The 22461-nt window shown below is 46.1% G+C and overlaps 1 protein-coding gene across 1 annotated transcript in view; it reads left to right on the forward strand.

The window, feature by feature from the left end:
- The first annotated feature begins 1656 nt into the window (after positions 1-1656).
- The window catches only part of LOC119177167 (uncharacterized), a 42697-nt gene continuing 21892 nt past the window's right edge, over positions 1657-22461 (forward strand). Inside the window, exon 1 of the mRNA XM_037428568.2 lies at positions 1657-1994. Within this exon, the coding sequence (XP_037284465.1) occupies positions 1884-1994 (111 nt within the window). The 5' untranslated portion in view covers positions 1657-1883. The remainder of the gene's footprint in view (positions 1995-22461) is intronic.

Consider the following 22461-nt stretch of genomic DNA (forward strand, 5'->3'; position numbering starts at 1 on the left):
TGAATTCAACTAATAACTCCCCTTGGAATTTCTAGTGCCGATGCCATAATACCCTACTGCCTAGTCTCCAGCCTGCGTCTTCCCTACCTTGACATTGAAGTCGCCCGTCAGTATAGTATACTGTGTTTTTACCACATTCATTGTCAATTCCACGTCTCCATAGAAGCTTTCAACTAATAAGCCATTATGGCTTCATGTAGGCGCGTAGGCCTGTACCACCTTCATCTTGTATATGGTATTAAGTTTAATTACGATATTGCCATTCTTTCATTAATGCTGTTGTATTCCTGTTACCAATTATACATTTCTGGATAAGAAACCCTACTCCCCGTTCTCTTTTGTCATCCAAGCCACGATAGGAAAGGACGTGCCCATTCTGTAGCACTGTATAGGGCTCATCTGTTCTCCAAACCTCACCGAGTCATATTACATCCCATTTAACACGCTCTAGCTCCTCGAACAGCAAAGCAAGACTTGCCTCACTGGATAAAGTTCTTGCGTTAAACGTTGCCAAGTTCAAGTTCGAATGGCGGCCTGCCTGGACCCAGAGATTCTTCGCACCCTCTCATGTTTCGCAGATCTGACGGGCGCCGTGGTCAGTATACGACATATATTTCTAGAGTACGTTAGGAAAATTCTACTTCAATCCACATAATTGTCATGAGTCCCGAGGACAGCGTGAACAGAAAACGTGAAAAATACATTGTACCCTCGCACGAACATATATGTATATAGAGGGATATCGGACCTCATCACTCTCATGACTTTTTCTCTCTATCCCTCTCTCTCACACACACAAACACACAGAAAACTCAGGCTAAGCCACTGACTGGAACACTTGCACAACCAGCAGTTGGCCTCAAGGAGCAGTGAAAAACCAGTACATTGAAAGAGAACGCTCAGCGCTGATTTGAATGTTGGTGTTGGTGACCGTATACGAAACAGCCGGCCGAGATCCGTTGCCACGCGAACCCAGGAACTCCTCTTTACCTTTGCAGAAGTTAATTACCCTCTTCATTAGTTTTCTCGTACAATTTTAATACATGGTGCCTCAAAATTGTTTGCGCAAACAAATCGCGGAACCATCCGAGGCTTCGCGCTGAGCTACAGTCGGCTGCTGTGGCCTTCCGCGATATCAATGGCGCGCGCATTGCCATGGAAGAGCGCGGACGCCTACGCCAATTGCCCTCTGGCATGCGCAGGTGCGTCAGGAGCGTCGCGTCGCTTGGTTCAGCGCATAGCTCGCGTGACAGCCCGCCTGGCAAGTGCCGCTAGGCTAGACTAGGTCGCCAGGCCACTAGCGCTGTTGTCCCCGCACCGTAGCCGGTGAGGCAATGCGGCGCTCCGTGCCGGCTGTTGCGTCGTGAGTCACACCGAGACGGAACTACACGAGCGCGAAAGAACAAAGTGGGGCCACCTAGCAATTGCGGCACGAGTCTGCGACATGCTTGCCGATGCGGTTTCGCGCCGGCGTGGGCGGTATCTCGTTCTGCCCAGAGAGGGCGCACAGGCGTGCGGAAAAGCGCCGCTCGCTGCGCTGAGAGGCCACGGTTGATATAGAAATGATAAAAAAAGAAGAAAGGAAACTAAAAACAAGGAGTGTCCCAGTGCGCTCGCAAACGCATGCGCGCTCTGAAAAAAACAAACGCGGGGAGTTTCTCCGAAGAGCACGCAAGGGAACCAGTCGCCGGCCGGCGCGCAGCTTTCCGGGAGCGAGAGACAGTCTCGAGAGTTGAAAGTCGCACTTGGCGGAATCGCGAACGCACAGCGACGCTGAGGCTGCAGCGATAAGCTATTTCGACCGGCATCCGCACAACGCTACTAGTCCACCGTTCGTTCATTTTACTGCCAGGTCGGCCTCTTTTTAACGCTTTTCAGTAAAAATGTCGCACACCGTGACGGTGACCAGAATGACGACCACAAGCAGCTCGCCGATGGTGATCAACACGGGATACGCCTGCAATATACACGGAGCCCTCAAGGTCCTCGAAACAGTGAGTGTTGGCCACCTTTCAAGCATTAGATTGAGTAATTTCAATGTATACGTGAAATGTGAACTAAGCTGAAACACATGCAGGCGAAACGTAGTTTTAATGAGTTGCTCATTTACACTGAATGAAAAAAAAAATGTTCTGTTTCATCTGCCGCACTGCGTTAGTTATTAAATATTTATATGTATATGACAGCGAAACTTAACACGGGCGCAAGTAGGTAAACTTGAACAATATGAAATCCGAAACCAATCGCGCAGGAGGAACAGTGGTCACGTGTCGGGGCGTGGCTGTGGGAGATCTGCTGTCAAAACAAGCTGACGCTGACAGGGATCGTGCTTTTGCCCTGATTCTGGTCATCAGCGACGCCGTAAGCCCACTGTGGCAAATTAGACCGCCGTGTGTTGTACTGGGGCACGGGATGGGTGGCATAGGAAAGGTCAAGCGAAGCGTCAGACGCAGCAGAGTCGAGGCCGCTCGTCTGCTTCCATTTTTAGCAGACGAAAAGTGGAGCGCGCCACGGGCGCGCGCGCGCACTCACACTGTCGGACAGATGCAATTGATTCGCGATGCTCTCGGGTCCCAAAGCTAGCACCGCTCCCATATGCTACAGGCTTGCGCCCTCTGTTACACGAGCAGTTTCGCTGTTCAGCTTGCAACGCAACTTTTGCATCGATATTGCGCCTCACGCTTGTTCCCACTGAAGTGTAGCCGCGAGAGCACTGTCTCGTGAGTTCCGTATTCCTTCAGCAGCTTTCATTGCGACAGAAACGAAAGCTTTCGCGGCGGAAGCAGCATTCATGCATTTTTGTTTTAAGCGTGACTCATGACTGTTCTTCCTTTGCCTTAGCTGTAATCACACCGGGAGAGAGGCTATATCTTTTAGGTATAGCCTGTCTGGCCGTTGCAAGTAAAAAGGTATATACGATACTTGTTGTTCTTGCAGTGGTGCGATTACAGTGATATCCTTGAGGTGATTCATTTTGTGGCGCGCGCGCCGGCTCGTGCTTTATGGCATTCCTGTGTGATGAGCGCGTGGCGCCAGTGTTTCATAAATGATATGAGCGCATAGAATGGAAGGGGGGAAATAATCTTATTTTTGTGTTACCGATCGACTGCTGCAAAGCAGCAGTTGTAAGCTGGTTCAAACGACTGATTTCTTGCATTTGCTTTCTTAACTCCCATATTTGGGCATTGGCCTCGCAACTAGGTCTTACATTTGAGGGCAATGCATGATATTAACAACATCTGAGGTTTAAACTTCCCAAAAGCACCATACGATTATGAGAGACGTCGTAGTGGAGGGCTCCGAAAAAATATGACCACCTCGTGTTCTTTTAACGCGCACTGGCATCGCACTATACACGAGCCTCTATCGTTTGGCCTTAACCGAAATGCGACCGTTGCGGCCGGCATCGAACCCGCGACCTTTGGGTCATCAGCTGAGCACCGTAGCGACTGCTTCACTGAGGCCGACGGCGTGCATGGAGTTCATTATTACAAGTGAAAATAAAGTTCTCTGATTGATTGATTGATTGATTGATTGATTGATTGATTGATTGATTGATTGAAGTACGCTGTGTAGCTCTAGTAGTGATTGATGGAAACGCTGGATGAAATATATGGTGGGTCGTTGCATTATTTTTTTTTACTATGAACTGTTACAATATTGGCCTGCCAATACGAATGTCTAATTGCCCAAATAAAGTGACTCACTGCAATTGTTCTTTGGATAGACGTGTAGTCGCGTTCTTGCGGCATTGGGGATGGGCGTGTCACGTTTCGCGATAGTTTTGTCGGTTAGGCTTGTTTCCGTGGCGGTTTCTCGCTGCGGAATCACGTCATTTCCTTTTTGAGCGGGGGCGGACACCCTTGGTAGGTGCCCCTGCCCGTACAAAGAAGATTGGAGAGTGGCGTTTCTGAACGCTGACTATTCAAATCGACGAATGTACCCATGCCGAACAACTCTTTAGTCCTGCTCATTTTTCTTTTTCTCTTTTTTTGTGAAATAAAAACATACGATGACGAAACCGGCAATACATGACACGTTAGGTGAATGCTGCAAACGCGTAAGGCAATGAATGCATAAGTGGCATTGGATATGTGGTAAATAATAAGTGATTGTTTGGTGGAGTGTTCTTTCTTAACTCTGTGATGCTAGTGAGTGAGGGCGCACGATAGAAAGAAAGAAGGTAAAATAGTAGGTATTAATTATCAATACTAAACACTTCCTGATAGGTATGTGGGGTTTAACGCTCCAAAACCACCATATAATTATGAGAGACGCCGTAGTGGAGGGCTTCGGAAATTTCGACCACCTTGGGTTATCTAACGTGCACCCAAATGTGAGCACACGGGCCTACAACATTTCCGCCTCCATCGGAAATGCAGACTCCGCAGCCGGGATGCGAACCCGCGACTTGTGCATCAGCAGCCAAGTACCTTAACCACTAGACCACCGTGGTGTCACGGTGGCATGTGTGGTGGACTTGTGACGGTGGCATGTGCGTTGAAATGGGGCCTAATCATCACTGATACTCAGTTGTGAAATGACTGACCGGTTCATGCGCGTTTAAACCCCAGGTGGTCAAAATTTTCGGAGCCCTCCACAACGGCGTCTCTCATAGTCATATGGTGGTTTTGGGACGTTAAACCCCACATATCTATCTATCTATCTATCTATCTATCTATCTATCTATCTATCTATCTATCTATCTATCTATCTATCTATCTATCTATCTATCTATCTATCTATCTATCTATCTATCTTCATGCGCGTTTATACGTATATAGCCCATGGTAACCTTATCGGAGGTGACATATTTTGAGCTTGCCGCAAGATTTTTCGCTGCACTGGTAAAGAAGTAAGAATGAAACATCCGGTCTCTAATAAGGTCAGTCGTTTGCGTCAAGTGATAGGGGACGGAAAACAAAGGTGGCTAGAAGATAGTGACGCATGACACGAGTGTGTTACGCCCTTCGTATTGATGTAACAGTGCAGGGGAGGATAGCACCAGAGGGTGATTTTATCGGCATGTGGCAAGTTCTGCATAGACACCAACTCATTTGATCGGCAGCTCAACAAAAGCTATCGCCAGCATGGCATAACAAAAGAAAGAAAAGCTTTACATACATATATCAGTTGGGCTCTGCAAATATATGTTGGGTTCGATCCTTCAAAATATTTCAAGCATGGTTAAAAAAGTATTAGTTTTTACCGCGTTGCATTATTCCTGAGGTACACAGGGGTTATAAGTTTTCCTAATTATCTTACCAAGGATTTAAATTGGGTTGTAATTACGGAATATAAATTGCGTGGGTTTCAACTGTGAGGGACGCCGTGAGTCAGGTGACTTCGGTTTGTGTCTGACCGTACACAGCGGTTTGAAATACGTGACTGTTTTCGCATTGCGTCCCATTGTCAAAATCTGGCCGCTACCGTCGGGGTTCAACCCGTGACCTCGAGCTGAGCAGGGCTGCAGCGCCGTGTACAGCCACTAAAATGCACGGCTTTCGGTAACAATAGAATCGCACGTTTTTGCCTGCAGTCTAAACACTGACCGCATTGGTTGGTTGGCGCAGCATTACGAGGAGTGTCGTCTGGGGAAAGCGTTAGCCGCGGTGCGCCTACAACTCGCGCTAAACTGTCGGGCGGTGTTCCGGCATTGTGTACGGCTGACCCGTTTGAGGCACGCTGGTCCGGTTACGGCGCAAGAACGCGATACAAAGGGCGCTCTGGTGTGGCATTTTGGATCATCAGACGGGTTTTCGTGGCTTTACGATAATAAAGTTTTCGGGTGTTAGCCGTGATGGCGTAGCATCCGAGTTAGAATACGAGTTTCTTATTCATGAGTGCTGACTTTTAACAGTGCTAACTTTTTTTCCATTTTTAGTAGGTAACAAGGGTTTGTACGTTGTAACAAGGGTCCTATCTACACTATTTTTGGGGACCACTGTAGTACAATATTTTGTTTTTCGATTTTTGGTCTAATGCAGTTCCCAAATTGTGGTAAACGCCGAGGAATATATGACGCTGTCCATACTTTTTTCCACCCTGTGCCTTCTAAAAAGGTTTTGTCCTGAGAATTTGGCGATGCAATCGGTTTCAATACCTTAATTTAACCTCCTCACCCAGTACTGTGGGTGATAATTTCGGTATCATACTATTACATCAAATAGACTGTCCATAATAATTACATAAATAACACGCGCAAAAGGCCATGAAAAAGGTTTGCTATGGAATAAAAAGGCGATAATAATATGTCGTTAGAAGTAGAAATGAAAACGTTTAGAAACACCAAGGCTTATAGTCTCCATTCATTTTCGTTTTCAAATTTTCTCGGACATCTTAAATGGCGTCTTGACATTCCGACTTCCATTCATTAAGTTTTTGACAATACCTTAATATAAACAAATGATAAACCGCAGTCCAGAAGTCCGATTCGAAAAGTCTGCGACTGCCCCATAGTTGTAGCAGATGCGTCAACTGTTGAACTGCGGGGTCAAGCTCCTTACTCTGCGGTGAAGCGTTAGTTGCGGGCTGGCGACCAGCCGTCGCCTGGGGAACACGGCCGGACCACTCTTTTTTTTTTTTTTTTGCAACTCGATCGATACGAGGCAAAGACAGCGCGACGCCTGTTCGTTGTGACGGCAGCGTCTCGGAGGAAGCTTGCGGGACCTCCCGCCCGCGCTGTCCGCCCGCTTGCGCTTTTTTCGACGTGTTGTAAACGCACGCTAAATACGCATTTTCTCGAGGGCACTGCGAGCGACAATTGATTTGCACGCCTGGATTTCGCATTTTGTTTCCCGGTAGTGCTGTTATCCTACTTCTGACGCTATAATATTATCGCCTTTTCATTCCATGCCAAACTTGTTTTTATGGCGTTTTGCGTGTTTTATTCATGAAATTATTGTGGACAGTCTATAGGACGTGATGGTATGATATCGAAATTACAGAGCACGATAGTATAAATGGTCCATCCATCGATTGGATGGCGCGTGTTCCAGCTTGCGCTGTTTGTGAAGAGCAGGCGCTGTCTAGTCTGGGTCACTATGCGTAGGCACTGGCGGGCCATCGAGGAGGCGTTCTTTGTTTTTTTTTTTTTTTTTTTGCAGCAAGCGAGAAAAAGTTGCTGGGCAAAAAGAAAGCAACGGGTTTCGGGCCGAGTCGTTTCACGCGAGATGGTTGATCGGTATATAGCGGCTGAGCGAGGTAATATAGGAGGATCGTTGCGTTACGTATTGCACAGCGGAAGTGTGAGGAAAGCACAGCCGCTTCCCTCTACGCATACAAAGTTCGAGGCTGAAAAGCGCGAGTGGGATTGGAAATCGCGGGTTGGCGCGGATGCACGCGCCAGAGAGCAGCCGACCGCGCATCCCACGCACGGTCGCCTCCAACCGTCTGCGCTTGGCGGCGGTTGCGTGGGTGCATCCGGGGGTCCCGAGCGCGTTTTGGGCGCGGCTCCAGCGAAAGTCGGTCTCGGGGTGACCGCCTGTTCACTGCCGCTAACCCAGCAAGCAGTGGTGTTATTCAGGGCTGTGCGTTTCCGTGGGGCACGTTGCTGTGGCAAAGTTTAGTTTGCGATTGTCATTTGCAGGGAAAACTAGTAATAATAATAACACAGGGCGAGGGGCTGCTCGATGCGCTGGGTGTGTCCTAATTCAAGACGCATGGCAGAAAAAATAAGGTAAAATCTATAAATATGAAAAAGAAGGAAATAAAGGGAGCGTATTCAAAGTGAATCATGATGTTTCTCAGTTTTGCATGCTTCCAACCGGGTTTTTTGTTTTTTTTTTGTCTGCGCGAACGAAGGAATGAAGGTAGAATATGAGTCACCGAGCTTCATCGAGGGAATCCACTTCATCGGTTAAAACTGAATAAAAATGCGTATACACGCATTTAACATGTATACACTTAACACTTAACACTTAACAAATTTATAAAAACCAACAGAGCTTGTAATAATCGCAATATAATTATTAATCAAGAAAAAAACCAACGTAAGCCTCTCATTGAAGTAACAGCAAGTATGAGGCTGGGATACTTTGTCAGACAATTTAAGTGAGTAAGGGCTCACTGTAAAGAAGAAAAACAAATACGCAGGTGGTGCGCAATGAGAGCTCATCAGCAACTCGGAGCGGCCACCTGCACGCCTTCCACGTGCGCTCCTAAAGTTTACAGCTACAAGAGCTTAGAAATGGAACCAGTCATACATGTACAATAATTTATCCTGCGCTCAGGCACTAGTGCTTGTTCTCATAGTGACTTAAAAACTCCGAACTATTTGTACTTCCTCAACATATAATGTATAGAGAGGGGCAACGGTAATAATGGTTCAACGGAAGGTATTGAGCGACCAGCGAGATCACAAGACAACGACGAAGCTATATAAGCGTAAATCTGGCACGTGCACAAGGTCATGGTTTTGTTTTTCCTTTAAAGATTTTCTGTGGCGTGACTCGTCGTACTTAATATAGGCCCTCCGCGTGGAGAAAATGTGGTTTAGTGACTTGACGGAAGCTGTAATCCATGCCAATAAAGTCGCCAAGCCACTATACCTAATCTTGGCTGACTTAAGCTAAGGCACATGCATGACTGTCTGCAGGACGCATTTGTAGCTTTTGACGGCTCTTAGCACCGTTTCTCGAGCAGCTTATTGTGCCTAAATAGATCCGCCACGAAAAGGTGGTGAGCTTCAGCTGTGAAGATGGAGCAGAACACTTAGCACAGTTCACTGGGTCTTCAGTTGAGGCCTAGGTAAAGGCAGAAGTAAGGTTGACCACACTCGTGGCCTCTGGGGAGGAACTGCCTCCAACTAAGAAAGATTGCTGGAAACGAAACAAACAGCAACAAGCTAAGTATCCCATGCTTGTCTTGTACCTTAATTACTTTCTTTATTGTCTTCATCCTGGCCTAAGAGAGGGAAAAAAGACAGCAACCCGTTTGTAGCACGAAGCCACGAGGAAATTCATAAGGATTTCTCAAAAAAGCTTTTTAGTTGCCGAAAAAATTTGTCCTAGTCCTGGATTCGAACCCGAGACCAACGCCTTTCCGGAGCGGTCCCTCTGCCAATTGAGCTTACTAGGAAGCTACCAACTGACAGCGTGATGGCGAATTCATCGACAACTGGAAGCACATTGACACATATATTGCAAATGAGTTCTCCGGAAACCTGCAAGTTGGCAGAAGGGTCAAGAAAGGGAAAGAAGACAACCACCTGTTTGTAGCACGAAGCCACAAGGACATCCATACGCATTTCTCAGAAATAATTAAAAGCTTCTTATTTGCCCAAACATTCGTCCTGGTCCAGGGTTCTCGCAAATGTCAGCTACTTCCTCAACAGTACGGCCAGTGTGTGGTTCAACTCGCCCGAGAAGCAGCTCACCAGTAGGGATGTATGTAAACAAAAGATGCAAGTCTTTTTCGGAAAGCCCATTGCCCATTAACGAGCCACCCAGAAAGGAATCTCCCGCCGCGCCAAAACCTCGATGGAGCCCTACATTGTGTACATTCAAGATGTCCTAGCCTTATGCCGGCAAGTTGATGGCCAAATTCACGAAGTTCACAAAGTTGGCCACATTCTTAAAGGAATCGCAGATGACGCCTTTAATGTTCCTGTGTATAAGGACTGCTCCACCAGTGACGATATAATCAGGAAGTGCCGATGGATTGAAGGAGCAAAGAACTGAGATTCGCAAAGCAATTTGTTCGACTCCCTAACACTGCCGCCACGTAGTCGTGCAAAGACGTACAGATCCAGCCGCCACCCAGTATCGAAATTTTTTTACGTCTTGTGCGACGAGAGGTCGAGGCAGCAACCTCATCTGCTCCCCAGGCTCATCCTCTCATGGAGGCCTGCCCGACAATGTCACTTATCCAGGACGATGGGCGCGAATAACTTGCAAATGCTGGTATCCAGCCCACATGTTCCCTAAGTCGTCCCGCAGTCAGCCCTGTATCATACTACCGCCCACAACCGACTTACTCCACGTACCATGATCCGTACCAGTGGCGCACGCGTGATGAAAGGTCGATATCATTTACCTGTAATGTGGTAGGGCACATTTCTCACTATTGTCGCTATCATCAGCCATCATCTACTCGTGCACCATACCATCCAGACGATACTCGATCCTCCCCTTTGCACGCCCACGTGGATCCACCGAACCTTAATGCTCGGCCTCACGGTATAGGACCGCTCGCCGTTCCCACATACCCAGCGACGTTCTCGGTCACCTCGGTGTTTCCCGCACCTATGATCGTGCACGCCGTCGGTTGTACTGGCCAGGAATGTATAGGTCGGCACGCCGTTACGTGACCTCGTTCAACTTTGTCAGCGCCGAAAGAAGTCAACACTCCCGCCTGCTCACCCTCTTCAATCCCCCGACGTCCCATATAAGCCGTTTCATCGTATCGGCCTCAACTATCTTGGTTCGTTCCTTACGTCTGTCTCGTGAAATCGATGAATCGTCCTTGCCACGGGCTATGCCACATGGTTTTCAATTTATCGCGCACTTCCTACCAGCTGCGCGACCAACGTAGCGGACTTCTTGCTCCACAGCGTCATCCTTCAGCACGGAGCACCGCGGCAGCTCCTAACGGACCATGACAGACAGTTTCTTTCCAGGGTCATCAATTATATTTTAATGTACTGTTCCACCTAACATAAGATAACTACAGCCTACCAACCGCAGGCGAGTGGCTTGACGGAGTGGATGAACCAAACCATTACACACATGCTGGCAATGTTCATGTCCGCTGACCGCCAGGATTGGGATGCAGCGTTGCATTTCTTCACGTTCGCCAATAAGACGTCATGGAATGAGACGGCTGGCTGTTCGCCTTCCTTTCTCTCGTTTGGCCGAAATCCAACGTTGCCTCATGCTGATGTCTCCGTCAAGTACTCACATATACTGAATACGCTCAAGATAGCCCGCGCTGATCATGCACGTCAACTTGCGCCTATTCCGCTAACTGATTCGCAAGCGGGACAACAATCTCGTTACAACAGCCGTCACGGAAACGCCCACTGTCTCCCTGGATCGATTGTCCTCCTGTGGTCTCCAGCACGTTGTGTGGGCTTTTTCACACTCTTTAAAAGAAGTTAGTAAAAAGGTAACAACTACAAGCAAGTAGGTAGTAACTGCAGCGGTTACTACCTTACTTAGAAAGGTACTACCCTTTTGCGACATCTTTACTACCTACGTTAGTAAACAGTAACTGCAATGAAAAAGGTAGTAACTGCAGCTATTACTACCTTTCTTGCCCCGTTACTACCTTTTTCCTACCCGGATGTTGACTATTTATTCCAAAGTAGTGTGCGATTCCGCTTCGGATAATTTATGACAGGAATCGTATCGACGTATTATTATTAAACAAAAAAATTACACAGAAGATATTGGTACATAGAGATAATACCTTTTGTTTTAAATTACGCAACTGAGATATGTAAACGTGATTCTGATATTGTCGAAACGGAGAAGTACAAGATAACGAACCATAAGCAAGTGTACAAGCGTTGCAATAGACAATTACAACAAACTTAGTAAATTACAGCAGGTATTCAGAAGAACGGCAGATCAAAATAACCAGACGGTGACAATTAGCCCCGAAAACGGTCACAATCAATCCACTGCGGCGTGTCTCTAAACATTATCATTGTTTTGGCGCGTCAAACCCAAAAAACGAATATAACTTTTTAAACGCTGATATATTAGCTATGTGCAGCATTCACATGGACTAAGAAGGAGTTCACAACCTTGTTTCGGCCACTGTACTTATTGCCTTTTTGTGACCTTTTTATAATAAATAAATATGAGATAAACTTTTTTATAATTTTTTACCCTGCTTGGACCTCGAGTCTGCAGTATTGAATAAATAAAATAAGTAAGCCTGATTAAAAGTCTTGTGCTACATCGCCAAACATTCGTAACCAAGTGTTAGTGCTATAGGTTCAAATTTGTTATAATTCCTTCTGAGAGTGCAGAAGCTACTGTTCCCGTACACTGGGCCATACCGCGTGCGCCGTCAAGTGACCGACGTCACGTATCAAATATAACCACTGTCTTCGCCCTCGTTGACTGAACTCCGCACCGACATCGTTCACGTTGCCCGTCTGAAGCCATATCGTACACCGGACTCCACCAACGCACGTGCATATAGTGACTATTTCCACTATCGTCGTTCACCGGCTGCACCGAGTCGGTACTTTCGCCACCGGACGGTAATGTTATGTGCCGCTTACATAGAGGACGAAGTAGTGAAGGACTAGGTGGTTCCTGGTCTCGCCAACTTGGTCGTTTCTACTATAAATTACTGTGACTGTGTAAATATTGTAAATACAACCTTTTTTTGTCGTTTCGCCGTAACAACGTGAAGCCTAACTTGCAGCTATGTTTAGTCTACAAAAGTTGCGCTATGACATAGGTAGCAATTACTTTGAATTTCACTAAGCCCACCGTATTAAGTACTGCAGCAATAACCAAAAGTCCTGTGCGCAACACACAAGCACAGTCACAGCGAAAGCTGGAATAGCACCCTTTCTATAGAGCCTTCTTTAAAACGCCCTTGGAGAAACTGAAAATACACTTGCATGACGCTCACTATACGCCATAAATTCTCGTAATATTTATGAAGTGCGGAAGCACCCAATGTGTCATTATTTGTCATTTTTCGCAGAAGTGGGCTACCCTGAACACACCTTCACTGCATTACGTGCAGTTTATTGATGCTGTGACTGATGACGATGAAGAATTATGGCTGTGTCTTTTGTAATGGGTTAGAGTCATCCAACTACCCACGTGTTACGCAATTAGTGCTGCGTGATGCCGGGTTAGGGCTTCACCTCTTGTAAAACGCTCCGTACAGGATGTTTTTATTTTTATTTTTATTTATTTATTACATACTGTAGTCCTATAAGGACCAAGCAGGAGGGCAGATGGGAAAGTTGCATGTATCGCATGGTAGCGGTGAATACATATCAATTAGCATGTTTTGGTCACACACACGAACAGTATAGATATATAAACAAATACACACATACATACATTTATACACACATTTCCAGGTAAAAAAAAAAACGTTGCACAGTGCAAAACTCATTGTGAACTAGAAAGTTGCAACGATCACACTGTCTCTAGGTCAAGCAAACAAAACCATTATACAGTAGAGCTCGTACATTCAAGGACCACCCTAAATTTTACAACTTCAAAAAAAAATCTGACAAATACGCACTTTTCCTAACAAACAATGAAAACCCACGACTAAAACATCCTCAACCGTTCGAGAGCTACACAAAAACTAGAAAAGCACCAGCAATCGGTCAGCAAACCTCTGAAACAAAGACGATAATTATTCTAGGGCAGCAAACACCTTCGCTGAAAAAGCGGCCGCAGTTCGCGCAGAGAAAACCGAACTCGGTAATGCATTCCAATCCGCAATTGTCCGCGGGAAGAAAGAGTATTTGAATAGATTTGTGTGAGCTTTGTAAGGAAGAAGATTGTGTGAGTGGCGATGTCTCGATGCTCGAGGTAAGAACGGCTTGACATAAGGGTTTGCGTTAAGCTTCAGGTGGCCATGAAAAAGCGAAAACAAAAATTTTAGGTGGGCTAGTTTACGTCGCTGCTCTAAAGTTGAAATTCCATTTTGCACCATCAACGAAGATGGGGAATCAGTGGATCTGTACTTGTTGCAAATAAAACGCACTGCCCGGCGCTGCACCATTTCTAGCCTTTGCTTGTCTTTCTTAGAAAAGGGGTCCCAAACAATGTTGGCGTATTCAAGCTTAGGTAACACTAAGGTCTTATAAGCCAACAGTTTTGCTTCTGTAGGGGCAGCTTTAAGTTTGTGCCTTATGAACCCAAGCCTGCGCATGGCAGCTGCGCAGGTATTTTCAATGTGCTTAGACCGCAATAACGTATTGGTAATTGTCACCCCTAGATATTTGTATTCCGGGTTTTCTTTAACAGTCACTCCATCGATACAGTAAGAAAACTTAAGCGGCTCTCTTTTATTTGTGATTCGCAGTAGAACAGTCTTGTCCGAGTTTAACTTCATGGACCACGACGTGCACCATTGGCCAACACGTGTCAAGCTGTCATTTAAGAATATTTGATCCTCAGTACATGTAATTTTTCTAAAAATTATGCAAGCATCTGCAAATAATCGTATTTGAACATCAGACGAGACAATTGAAGTTATATCATTTACATAAATTAAAAAGAGAATTGGGCCCAAGACGCTTCCCTGTGGAACACCCGATAAGACAGGTAATGCGCCTGACGAGCACCCAGAGATCTCCACATATTGAGTCCTGTTGGAAAGGTAAGATTTAATCCAGTTAACAAGAAAATCGGGTATACCAATGTTTAGCAGTTTGCCTATAAGCTTACCATGAGGAACACGATCGAATGCTTTGCTGAAGTCGAGGAATACTAAGTCAATCTGGCTGGCCGAATCAAGGGCAGAGGCAATTTCGTGCACCGTAGCTATCAGCTGTGTGTGCGTCGATAGCCCTTTACGGAAACCGTGCTGAAATTCGGAAAGTAAGCCGTTACGTTCAAGAAAGTCTGTTATGTAGTGAGCAACAATGTGCTCCATAAATTTACAGCATGTAGACGTTAAAGAGATCGGGCGGTAGTTTTCTATCCGTAATCGATCTCCCTTCTTGTGTGTGGCCAATATGCGAGCAACTAGCCAGTCATAAGGCAAAATGGCAGACGCTAAAGACAAACAAAAAATTTCAGTTAGAATGTGAGATATTGGTTCGGCGTATCTGCGCAAGAATGCGTTGGGTATTTATTTATTTATTTATTTATTTATTTCAAAATACTGCCAATCCCTCAAAGGGATTATTACAGGGGTGGGAGTTGATTTATACATGAATGTACAGAAGTAATGCGGAGAGCATATTATGCGCTCTGTAATAAATAGACATATACACGTATAAACGAAAAGACACACTCTAAATTTACACACAGCAAGAGATTAAAACAAGCATACTACATCCATATCACAATAACAATAACCAGAGTGACATGTGTCTGTGTCACACAGCTCTCTCCACGAGTTCAGAGAATAATTCTAGCGTAGGCTGAGTAACAGTAATTTCATCTAAGGCATTCCAGTCTCTTACAACTCGTGGAAAAAAAGAGAAGCGAATATTGGCAGCGATGGGTATGCCATCTGGTCCACTAGATGACTTGTCTCGCACACTGACCAACAGTGATAACACGCCGTTTTGACATATAAAATCTTCAGGAGGGCAGGCTGTAGGAACCAAGGGATAACTGTTATCGTGCGGTGCGGAAAATACTGAATGGAAGTAGTCGTTTGCCTTGTCGGCCACTAAACGGGCATCGGTAATAAGAGAATCATTATGTTGGATTTGTACTAGTTTACCACTTTTGGAGGCTACATAACGCCAAAATTTTTCCGGGCTTTCTTTGATGAAGTTTGGCAGCGTTATTCCAAAATATTTGTCTCTAGAAGTCGCCAGAGCTGTGGAGAGCTCAGTCTGCAGCGTCTGTATCTGCTGAACACTTACGACCTGTTTTTTTCTTGCGCGTTTTAGTCTTCTTCTTAAGTGTATTACGTTCCGATCAATCCAGGGACTTTTGCGCCGTGACTTGATGCGGCGTAAGGGAACGTGCTTGTCAATACAGTCCTTCACAGTTTTCTTGAATGTTTCCCAAAGCGTTCGTGGATCAGTATCAGAAATATTGTCAACAAGCTCCCACAGTCTGTCAAGTACGGATTGATCATCAGCACGCGTAAAATCTTTGATTGTTTTAAATACAGGCCTATTAGGTACACACTTATCAAAATCGCATGTAAGAAGTACTATTTTATGGTCCGATACTCCCGGCTCCAAACTTAATTCATACTCGGTAAATGCGTTGCTTATGAAAACAAGGTCTATTATTGAGCCGCTGTCACCATGTTCATGCGTGATCGTGCGTACTACTTGTTGTAAATCGCATGCTAGCATTATATCCACCAATGGGCAATCGAGCAAATCAGTAACATTTTTCCGAGACCAGTCGATTAACGGTAAATTAAAGTCACCTGCCATTATAATTTTTTTATGAACCAGGGAAGACATGTATCTGTACAGAGAGGATAAGTACTGAGATGGCGATGAGGGCGAACGATACGCAGCGCACACTGTAAGAATGTGGCCCCAGCAGTTGACTTTTAGAAATAAACTTTCATGTTCATCAATTTGTGGCAACAATGTAGCAGAAAACGTGCTCTTCAATATTATCGCTACCCCACCACCGCGGGAAACGCGATCGCGGCGAAATATCTGGTGCGAGGGACCAATTAGCATATCATCCGTGATCCCCTCGTGAAGCCAAGTTTCTGTTATGATTGCTACATGCGGGTCGTATTTCAGAAGCAGATCTTCCAGTTTATCAATTTTATTTACAACACTGCGGAAATTTGCATTTAGGACACGCAGCTGCCTCGAGTCACGCTGATGTACCTGTCAATTGGTTTTCCGTGACCTAGGAGCATTAATGATAACACGGCAGTTCTTGGAATCATCCCACGCATAAAGGGTCCCATCAAGTTTCAGCTTATCATGAATAAGATAAGCTTCCTTGCCGTTAGCTTTATCATCCTTCGCTGTTTTCCACAAAAGCTTACGCTTGCGCAGCGTAGCTCTGCTAAAATCATTTTGCACAAATATTTCCGTGCCTTTCAAGTTCTTCGCACGGCGCAAAATTGTCTCTTTCTCAAGAAAATCTTGAAAGTAAACAATAACTGGCCTTTTAGTGGCACCAGGCCTTTCAATGCGATGGATTCTAGCGACAGAGCTGCACTTCTGTTTAAGCTTCCGTTCGAAAATGCCGTCTATAACCTTTATTCTTAAGCTTTCATCGTTTTCTTCGCTGTCCTCTTCAACGCCGAAGACGACAAGGTTGGAACGGCGGCTTCGGTCTTCCAAATCGACAAGTTTCTGAGACTGTTGCTCAATGACCCGTTCGAGATTTGATATCTTTGTCTGTAGTGTGTCAATTTGTAAAGTTTTCTCCCGAATTTCAAGGAGCAGTGTGTCGAGATCATTCCATCGAGTGTCGAAATTTGCAACAGTATTTTCAGTCATTGTTAGTCGTTCTCGAACATCAGTAAGTTCCTTTAAGGTGGTTTCCTGGCCACTCTGAATTTTCGCGAACATTTCCTCAATGGTTGGACCTGGGTTCTCTTCCACGTCCCCACAAAGAAGCACTCATATACGCAAGCAGTTTTGAACATACAAGACACAGGACCGTGGGCACGGCAAAATAATCAGCATTGCATCATCGCAGCGAAGTGTCGACACGGTTTCACTAACCTGTGTGGTGAACAAAAATTTCTGGATAAGCGACATGGTTCCCGCTGCCTCGCCGCGCCCACTGGTGAACTGCAGCCACGGTTGATCCTTTATAGGTTGGACCGATGACGTCACAGTCGCTGGAAGACCCCAGTGCAGAAGACTGAGGCTGCGCAGCTGTGGTTGTTGGGGCAGCAGCAATGGTTGATAGCCGATGTTTTCGATGTGGTAATCTTCTCGACACGTTGAACCCGTGCACGCGCCTACCTAGGTTGCGCAGGCGTATTCATCCGCTCCAAATACCGGTTTGGGGCCGATACTTGCGACGAAAAGGCAGACCTGTGTGGTGAAAAAAAATTTCTGGATGAGCGACATGGTTCCCGCTGCCTCGCCGCGCCCACTCAAGAAATGTGTGCAATATCATTTAAAAGTTAGAGAGAGCAGACATCTGCGTGCTACCTGCGGCGTTCCCTTACTATGGAAAAATCTGTCAGCAGATGCGAGCAATCATTATTAATGACAGTAATTATAAAAATTAAAACAATTAACCTTATAAAAGGTGACCGGGAGCGCCATGTTTAAATCAGCCAATGGCTGATAGAAGGTCTTCGAGTGATTTTTGAGCTTCCTCCGTCATTTGTCGAGAGAAAATAAAGCAATTTTGAGCAGACTTTGATAATTTATTGTGAATAGCAAGCCGTGTGCTGCGCTCAAATAATTGGCTCGCTTGTTCTCGAGAGCCTCTACTACCGATCGGTAGCGTTTTCTGATCATGCTCAAATAAAGTAGCAGGTCCCCTTTAGCCTTTCGCAGCACACTGAAATAAGCCATAGTACATGACATCGAAATTATCGGCATAGATTAGACACCAAAACATAGACAACGTAAAGAAATATCATGTAATCCTTACAGACAAAGTTCAGCAATGATATAGACAAACGAAGAGGGAAGTTAAGAACATGAAATCTTTGATTTATTGTACGACTAAAAATTCACTCTACAAAGGAGTGACAACTTCGGCTATTAAGTGCGGATTGTCAAGCTAGCTATGAACAAAATATTTTGGCCCGCTATTGAGGTTTCAGTGCTGAGCGTGGATGTACAAGTGTGGATACTATAGTGGCAGTTTAACTTCAGTGGCATACATCATAGCGCAAACTTTGAAAAAAAAAAACAGATTCGAGAAAAGAAGTGGGAGGTAGCAGAGAAGTCGGGCTAATCGCCCGACCTTTTCATTTCTTTTCTCGAATCTGTTTTTTTTTTCCAAGTTTTCGCTATGGTGTACCCCATTGAAGTTAACCAACTCACCCAACAAATTAAGCTTCTGAAATGTTCCACCTTTTTTTACATTTTTGTGGAGCTGAGCAGGCTACGTGCAACTGCTATGTTGACGCCAACCCATTGGTAAAAGTAACAAACGCTTAGAGATTGGTCTATGCCCATGATGTTGTTGTGCGCAAGAAAGTTGTAAACGTTCAGGCACGCCTAAAATGCAACCGCGACATCGCGGTGCATGCAGGAAGCTCAAGCTCGGCACGTGAACACGGTGTCTGGCAGCGCTTCTGGAATCTCCGAGTGACAAGGGCTCGCGGTCACACCCATGGAAGCCGCCTCTCGCATGCGACCGCACGTCGTATCGGACGTCCCCTCCCCTGCGATGACGCTTCGTTCGTCGTCATCACTTCGTTCCGCGATAGAAGCGTCATGGACGTGCGTGCCACTGTCCTTGAGAGTAGAGCGAAAGGTCAAGGGAGGCAGAAGAAGCACAGCGCAACACGCAACGGCCTCCTCGCGGACCGAAGCGCGAGCGACACATACGCAACGCAAAAGTAAACGTTCAGATCGCCCCGGAACCGCCTGACAGCAGGTGTGGCTGCGCGCGCGCGAGATCACGATGGCCGCGCCCTTCTTGGCCCAACCACCGGCTGCTGGCTGCGCCACGCAACGAGCTGGGACAACCGCTGCTGCTCACTGGGATGGGACGACGCCCTGGAATAGCGCTTTCCATTAGGGAAAAAGGGGTCGATAAGGCCGCTGCTGCGATTGTTGCCGCGGGTTCTGGGCGAATTCAGTTGTGAGCTGTTGGGTGATGTCTTGTCAAAAAGGGACTTCATGCTTCCGCCCTATCTTCAACGCTCCCTTGCACCTCATATAGATCAAATGCTTCCGGCTGGAAGGCCAAAGTCACGGACCAAATCCGCTGTCACAAAGAGGAACTTGACCAACCGAGCGGAGCGTCAGCCTCCTGGACTCTAATCCCATTTAATAGCCCCACAAGACACTCTTATTTACCGGTAGACTACACGACAAAAATATCGTGCCCTGAAGGGGAAGACACTACGGATCTCCGCAAGGTGCAGACGGGAGTCTTTATAAATTTATTGCGGCTCAGTAAAACATATCCTACGTTGTACCGTGACGCTTGTTCGTGGTGTGGTGGTTGGCCAACATCCTATCACATCTCTTAGGAGAGTGACCGAAAGCCAGATAATTTGAAATATCTTTAGGCATTGTAGGAAGTTTGGAGCAGTGTGAAGCTCAACTTGTCAGCTCGAACCCAGAGGTGCAATTAGCGCTTGTAGCGTGCGTGTAGCCTTATCATAAGACACAGACTTTAGCAACCCATCAGAATTAACCCAGTCATAAACACCGGGGCCGCAAGTTTCCGCTTCGCTGGTTAACCACCTCTCCTTAGGGTGGTGTTTTTTTTTAACTTTTCAGTTTGGCGGCCGGTATGCAAACGTTATTTCTTGCGTTTCGTTACACCAGAGCTCAAATTATCAATGTGAGATTGAATTCCTCAGAACGGGAAGTTTTTTTTAAGGAAACTTTAGTGTGTAATTCAATAGTCTACTGACACTGATGAAAATTTTGACTACGAGTGCACTTTATTTTGCCTGCTCTCATATAGTCGTATTTCCCCCGTGATTTCCGATGGCTCATTCTTTGGTTCGATCTTTAGAATTAATTTTGGGAGAGAATTTTAGGAATGACTCTAGTCAACAAAAACAACAGAGATTTCGTAATAATTTTATATAACATCAATCATCTCAAGATGAAGGTATGTATACTTCAAAGGTCTTCATGCGCACTCTTATAAACTTGCTCGTCGCACTAGCTGACATATCGCGAACAGCACAGTAAAAAGTATAATCCGCTTTTTTATTATAATTGCTGATATCTGTTACCCCAAACACTATGAAAACAAGCGACGTAATTCGTTGGTAGTCTGGTCACGGCCGCTATACCACCCTTTAAGAGGAGGTGAATGGTAGGGAAGGTAGGAAAATTACGTCTGGGTTTACACGGGTAAGCGTTATAAATGCCTACTTTCCTAACTTCCCTACCATTCACCTCCTCTTAAAATTGATTGAATGATGTGTGGGGTTTAACGTCCCCAAACCACCGTATGATTATGAGAGACGCCGTAGTGGAGGGATCCGGAAATTTCGACCTCCTGGGGTTTTTTAACGTGCACCAAAATCGGAGCACACGGGCCCACAGCGTTTCCGCCTCCATCGGAAATGCAGCCGCCACAGCCGGGATTTTATCCCGCAATCTGCGGGTCAGCAGCCGAGTACCTTAGCCACTAGGCCACCGCGACGGGACTCCTTTTAAAATGAACACTGTTTGCTGCCATTGCTCTGCATGTCATGGCTAAGCTAGCGTTAGAGTTGAACGATCGAATGTCCCAGTGGTTCTATTATGAGAAGAAGCCATTGCTGACATCACTTTGAATAGAACGACGCAACAAATTTTTGAGCATGGTCATAAAGCAGTGCCGATCGGTAGTTGAGGCTCCTGTCAGCATGTGATGCAAACAATGTAGCGCTGCATGTGGCACGGAATTGACAGTTACGTTTCATAAACAGGTTGCACCGAGCGTACTGCACATGGTGGTGGACCCGCCGTGATAGCTTAGCACGGAGGGTGCCTTGTTTCGAAGCCTCATGTGGGCAGATGAGGCTAAGTGGTTTGCGGGGATAACGTAGCCACAGCAAGCACTGCAGGACCGCATTGATTAGCGAAACGTGGGAGAGGCCTTTATTTGCCCTGCAGTGGGCGCAAAGAGGCTGATGAATATCATCAGAGTGGTCTCAAAGCTCTCCATTCACAGCTGAAATCACCATAGCACTCAATTACAAACAAGAAATTCTCATTTATTTAAAAATAAAGACTACTTGTAGCGACCAAGTGTAAAAGTAGGACTAAATGTGAAAAAAAAAACTGAAGACAAAAGTAAAGTAGTGTTGAATTATGCCATTAAGTTTAGTGATCCGATCGTCCCATTCCCACACCGGCGCAGAAAGGTACGTTTGGGTGGCCGCTTCGTCTGACGTGACTCGGAACGTAAGACCTCGAGCCACGTTGTGCGCCACTTCATTCGGACTGGCCTCCGCGTTACCTAGTGGTGTGTGGGCAGGGAACCACAAGATGTGTACGTATTTGCCCACCTCGTGAATTTTGCCTGTACTAAGAATCCGCAATGCCTCGGGGGAGATTCTGCCGCTGGCGTAGTTTCGAACGGCTGCCTGCGAGTCGCTGATTACGCATGGGGCGTTAGTGTGGGCTATGGCCATCGCGATAGCCACTTCCTCTGCCGTTTCTACGTTCCGTGTGATGATTGACGCGCTGCTTTTGCATTGTTGTGTGTGGTCTACGACAGCAGCCACGAAGTGGTGAAGTTCCTGGTAGCGTGCTGCGTCGACAAAGACTGCCTCGTGGTTGCGCCCAAACATCTTTCACATGGCTCTGGCTCTACTGACACATCTGCCCTTGTTGTGTTCAGGGTGCATGTTTCTTGGTATGGGTGGTACTGTTAGCTTAGCACGGATAGTGCGTGGTATGTCGTGTTTGTCTCCGTGTTGAGTGTGGTAAGAAATACCGAGATTACATAGAATCTGGTGGCCTGGCTTAGTCTTGGCTAATCGCTAGAATTGGGAGATTTGTTGCGCCTCCATAAGTTTCTCAAGGGTATTGTGTAAACCTAGTTGAAGGAGTAGTTTGGTGCTGGTGTTTTGAGGCAAACGTAGCGCTTGTTTGTAAATTTTCCTAATTAGGCTGTTGAGTTTTGACTTTTTCACGGTGAACCATCGGTGGTACGCCGCCGTATAGGTGATGTGACTTAGAACAAATGATTTTATCAAACGGAT

The sequence above is a fragment of the Rhipicephalus microplus genome, chromosome X (assembly GCF_043290135.1).
Source record: "Rhipicephalus microplus isolate Deutch F79 chromosome X, USDA_Rmic, whole genome shotgun sequence".
NCBI classification, from domain to species: Eukaryota; Metazoa; Arthropoda; class Arachnida; order Ixodida; family Ixodidae; genus Rhipicephalus; species Rhipicephalus microplus.